Below are 5903 nucleotides of genomic sequence, written 5' to 3'. Positions count from 1 at the left end.
TCAAATGCCGTGGGGTGCATATATAATGAGATGCAAATAAAACTCATCAAATCACAGCTCCCATAAATAAAAGGAACTAAGGAAGGGTCACAGACTGGGCTTGAAAGGCCAAGGCTGATCCTAGCCTCATCTTGGGCCACAATCAGGCATTATGTTCAAATTGAGCAGAGGATTTGTAATAAAACTTCTTACTTGCATTACGTTACCTTTCTCTTAGCCCAGTTGCAGAGCATTGCATTACGCCCAATAACGTAGGAATCTCATCATAAATTTGGTTTCTGGTCTCTCCCAAGATGTTTTCTCTTTATATATTTGATTCGGTGATGCTAAATTCTTAATTTTCAAAACAAATTATGACATACTGTATTATACAAATGGCAAACTGGCGATTTCAGAGAGAAGTTATTTTTGTTGTATATTTCAAATTCAATACTAGTTTTAGAATATGGGTTTAGGACAAAGTCAAAAACCATTATCTTTTACCTACATTTCAACCGTTTGACCGTCATGAAAATTTCACAAATCATGAATGGCTTCTACTTTTCGGGGAAATTGTTCATGTTGTGTGTTAGAAGTTGGTCATTCTTTTATTTGATAATGTGCGTTAATGATATGCAAAATCAAATCGACTCCTCAACTGCTAAATTACAAAGACGTATTAATTGATCATACTAGAGATTAGGAGGTGACTACTCTATATCTATACAGTGAAAACGTGAGGTTTGGGGTCCCTAAATTGTAACTCAGGGAGGACGCTCCTATGCTCAAGTCACCTTGGTGATTAGAGCTCTCTCTTTAAATAGTAGCGAATGGTGGAATGTGAAAGAGATTTATCAGTGTGGAGGTCCACTTATGAATTACTAATTGTACTTGATTGCATGCAAGATTTATGGGGTTAAATACCTTAGATATCTCTTACAGATTTTCTTCTTGTTCAGTGATAGTATTCCTCAATACCTCGAGGTGTTTTGTTGAATACCTTAGATATATCTTATAGATTTTCTTCTTGTTCAGTGATAGTATTCCTCAATACCTCAAGGTGTTTTGTTACTTGGGGTTCCTAAATTATGATTGTTAAATTGTACTGAGGAGACATCTCGGTTAGTTGAAATACTCACCAACTCGATCTCCATCTCTTCAATTTTATGGTGACATGGTAGCATCTCATTGGAGAGATATTTTTGATATTATTAGTGCCCATGACATGCCTCCACTCTTGCAAAGTTCGCATGTTAGAACACAAATAATTTATAAAAAAAACACGTAAACATCCAACTAATTCATTTTTGAGAAGCCAAAGCTGTGCCCTCTCATTATTCTATTGGTCATGAAACATTTAATTGAAAAGAAGAAAAAAAAACATATATCCAACTAAAATCAACGAAATTAATAACAACATAGAGAAACATTTCCTGTAATAAATAAACCTTAATCCTATCTTCACCCAAAATAAAACATTTATTTTATCTGAATTGACATGTGAAATAACTATTGATTATAAACATACATATACGATTCACTTAACATACAAACTAAGGGTTAAATGGATGTCACATTTTATTATAAACACACACGTATGACTCACTAAACATCCAAATTAAATATTAAATGGATTCACATTCCACTTAACATACAAATTGAGGGTTAAATTGATGTCACATTTTATTATAAATATTCAGATTGAAGATAAATGGAGTCAACGTCCTGCGGTGTCGAGCATTATTCTGTACCCTCGCAATCAAAAACTCGCTCTCGTCAAAGACGTTACAGTAACGGCAACTCCTAACGCCGACTTCCCGACCTCAATCTCGAACGAATCGTAACGGCGAAACAGCTCCACAACAAGCAACCTTGAAGCCAGCACTATGAAATCTTTCCCTGCACATTGCTTATTACTCACTGATGGGTTCTCAGTTTCGTGTCCATTGGACCACAGTACATGCTTCAACAACTTCTCACCGTCGCCCACAAAGCGATCCGCCACGAACTCCTCGGCTCTGTCGAATATCTTCGGGTCCTTGGTAGCGAACGGTTGGTAACCAAATAACATCTCACCTTCTTTGATCTCAAAGGCAGCGTCGTGGCTCTCGATTATCAAGTCTTTCTTTGCCTTACCGTACTGTGTCGGCACGGGCGGCTCTATGCGGAGAGCTTCGTAGACCACCGATTTCATCAACGGCATCTGTTCCATTGCCGCCATCGTGACTTCTCCACCGCTGGATTTGATGGCTGATCGGATCTCTTGAGCCAATTGAGTATGTAGTTTGACCCCGGCACTGCCTATCCACTTCATCATACTGGGGAAGAGGATCTTCAAGCCACCGAATGAATTAAAGCATATAGCGAACAGAATGTTGTGGCAGGCTTCTTCTCGCGAGATCCCCAAATTTTCAGCATCCGAGAGAATGGACCCCGCCGATGCATAGAAGAAATCATAGAGTCGCTTGCAGTCAGATTTGACGAGAAACGGAGGGAGACGATACGAGTGGATCGTCGGTTCTTCAACAACTTTTGGGAGCCCAAGAGTCAATATTGGACTGAGTTGAAACAGAACCCACTTACCAATCAGTTTGGGTCCGTCGAGCCCAAGTTTAGTATCGGGTGGGTTCGCCCCGAAGAAGGCTCGAGCAAAGTTAAAGGAGGCTTGATCGTTAGGGTCGTTGTAACCGGCTTTGCCTTTGTCTTCGAGATTCTTCTCCAGAGTCTCAAAGAGCTCTGTGAAGCTCGAATGGAACTCCGGAATGACGTGGTCCCGACGAGACTTCAGAAGCGAGAATATGATGCTTTTGAGCTTGGCGTGGTTCGGCTCGGACGGGTCCAGATAGGAGAGGATACGGTAGCCGCCGGTGAGGTCCGTTGACGGCATATAAGTGCCAGTAAACAAGTCTTTCTTCTCAACTTTCGTAACGTCGAACAGGACGGGAAAACTCTTGCCGTCAAGCAAAACAACGACGTGTGGGTCCGAAGCTATGAAAGGGCCAGGTGGCATATTGACCCTGTAGACCGTGGATTGGTACTTCTGGACCCGGGACTTGAAGAACTCGTCCCGACCCTGATTGTAAAAGTAATCAATTCTATCATTGATTGGACCGATAACAGGAAGACCATAGCTTCCCGGGACAGGGAGGAGCGGGAGTTTGCCGGATTTTGACGGAGTAACCGTGGACGGTTTGGTCTCGGATATTGAAGCATATATGGGAGGATTAGAGAAACCAGGGTTGGAGAGCTTAGATGGTGATTTTTTATTGGGTCGGATGTGAAATTGCAGTGTAGGGAATGCGGAGAGATAAGAAGCAGCAGCCATTGGCGACGAATAGAAATGCTGACTGAAAGTGGTATTTTACGTAGATATCGGTGGTGACCGGTGAGTGATACGGGCAGCTTTACTTATAGGGACATTGGAGGTGTTAGTGGTGGGTCCTGCGATGGTAATTGAAACCTTAAATTTTTGAGGTTTGATTATTATTTATGGGGTGTGGAAGGCATGAGTTTCTTTTTTTATGAGTTTCTTCTTTTTCCTGTTATAAAATTAGGAGTGTTGATTTGATTTTCGGTTTAATTTTTAACCATAATCGAAATATCCGAATGATTCGGTTATGATATTTTAGAATCCATAACCGAACCATATATGTTCAGGTAATCAAACCGTAATAACCATATTTTTCAGATCGGATCGGTTTTCGGTTCTTGAAGAAATGGAAAAAGTCACCATGAGTTTCAACTAATCAATCTTAATTTATAATTTGTGTAATGATTACGTTAATTGATATCTAAATTTGTAATATGTTATGAAGATATAATCAGAGTTTTACAAATACTATTGGGTCTCTCATAGTCTCATATCCCAATATGTAACTTTTATATTTTTTGATTATAACCATAACCATATCCGAAACTATATCCGAAAAATCATATCTGAAAATCGAATAACCACGTTACGGATTGGTTTCTCGATTGCGGATCGGTTGTAGACACCCTATATACAATGACTGTTTTACCAAATACATATATTATCTCTTTTTAGGAGAACACAATTGGGAAGATCTGTTTTAATAAGAACAATCTAAAAAAAATATTAATAAATATATAACTCATTAAATACCCTATGTGTCCCTTTTTATTTAATAAAATTGTAAAATTTTAATGAATCAGCGTGTTTTTATTTTAATTCTTTCACGTTTTCTTCACATCATTAGACTTTTTTTTTTGTTCTTTTATTAAAAAAATTCAAAACCATTTATCTATTAAAATGCACGGTGGATTTTGTAAAAATGATCTGTTTAAAATCAATGTGAATTTTTTTTTCAAATAGCATAAATCATCGATATATTTTAAGATTAAAAAATCTCACATATAAATTTAGTGCAAATAATTGTATCTGTAGTACATATAATTTATCTTTAGTGCATATTATTTATCTGCAATATCTATAAATTTTTCTCATATGCAGTGCAGATAAATTTATTTTCAGTGCAAATAAATTTTAATATATAATAACCATAACAAAACCAAAATAGTAATGTAGATAAACTAACACATATAAATTAAGTGCAAATAAATTTTAAATATACTAACCATAACAAAACCACAACAAATAGTGTAGAATTGTGTTTATACAATCCACAACTCCAATGCATAAATTTTGAGTCTTGATTTGACCCTGTAGACCGTGGATTGGTACTTCTGGACCCGGGACTTGAAGAACTCGTCCCGACCCTAATTGTAAAAGTAATCAATTATATCATTGATTGGGAGGATTAGAGAAACAAGGGTTGGAGAGCTTAGATGATGATTTTTTATTCGAAAATGACATGTAGCCCATCAGTTTGGTAGTCCAGGGGAGTCCAACATGTTTATTCCATTGATTTAATCAATTAAATAAATTTCTTTACACTCTTTTAACTCAAAATTTATTGTTTGAATATAGATTTTATTATTTTGTAAAGCACAGTCTAAAATTCATTGTTTTAGTTCTAAATTCATTTCTTTTTGAAATTCCATTGAAAAAAAAAATGGAATTAAGATTTACCCGATAAAACTTATCGACAATGGACCTTATTAGAAAGAGTTTTATGTGTTGATAAGAGACGTGTAGCCTACCTAACACTATTATTTTTTATTGGGTCGGATGTGAAAATGCAGTGTAGGGCAGGCGGAGAGAGAAGCAGCAGCCATTGACGACGAATAGAGATGCCGACTGAAAGTGTTATTGTACGTAGAGATCGGTGGTGGCTGGTGAGTGATACGGGCAGCTTTACTTTTAGGGACATTGGAGGTGTTAGTGGTGGGTCCTGCCATGGTAATTGAGTCCTTGAATTTTTGAGGTTTGATTATTATTTATGGGGTGTGGAAGGCATGCGGTTTATGAGTTTCTTCTTTTTCCTGCTGTACAATGACTGTTTTACCAAATACATATTCTCTCTTTTCAGGAGGACACAAATGGGAAGATCTGTTTTAATAAGAAGAACAATCTAACAAAAATATTAATAAATATATAACTCATTAAATACCCTATGTTTCCCTTTTTATTTAATAAAATTGTAAAATTTTAATGAATCAACATGTTTTTATTTTAATTCTTTCACATTTTCTTCACATCATTACTTTTGACTTTTTTTTCTTTTATTAAAAAAACTTCAAAACGATTTATCTATTAAAATGCATGGTGGATTTTGTAAAAATTATCTGTTCAAAATCAATGTGAAATTTTTTCAAATAACATAAATCATCGATATAGTTTAAGATTAAAAAATCTCACATATAAATTTAGTGTAAATAAATTTATCTGTAGTATATATAATTTATCTTTAGTGCGTATTATTTATCTTTAATGCATATAATTTATCTATAGTATCGATAAAATTTTCTCATATGCAGTGCAGATAAATTTATGTTCAGTGCAT

At 36.0% G+C, this 5903-nt stretch overlaps 1 protein-coding gene across 1 annotated transcript; it reads right to left on the bottom strand.

Moving 5' to 3' along the window:
- Positions 1-1439: 1439 nt before the first annotated feature.
- LOC120010130 (allene oxide synthase 1, chloroplastic-like) lies at positions 1440-3562 on the bottom strand. Its single transcript, XM_038860836.1, has one exon. The coding sequence runs from the start codon at positions 3302-3304 to the stop codon at positions 1739-1741; it is 1566 nt and encodes a 521-aa protein (XP_038716764.1). The 5' UTR covers positions 3305-3562; the 3' UTR covers positions 1440-1738.
- Positions 3563-5903: the final 2341 nt, after the last annotated feature.

The sequence above is a fragment of the Tripterygium wilfordii genome, chromosome 12 (assembly GCF_013401445.1).
Source record: "Tripterygium wilfordii isolate XIE 37 chromosome 12, ASM1340144v1, whole genome shotgun sequence".
Lineage (NCBI taxonomy): Eukaryota > Viridiplantae > Streptophyta > Magnoliopsida > Celastrales > Celastraceae > Tripterygium > Tripterygium wilfordii.
Note: the sequence above shows the minus strand (reverse complement) of the source record. Positions and strands in the feature narration are given on the sequence as shown.

Excerpts from the sequence above, each read along its gene's own strand:
- LOC120010130 (XM_038860836.1), bottom strand. The coding sequence starts at position 3,304 with ATGGCTGCTGCTTCTTATCTCTCCGCATTCCCTACACTGCAATTTCAC.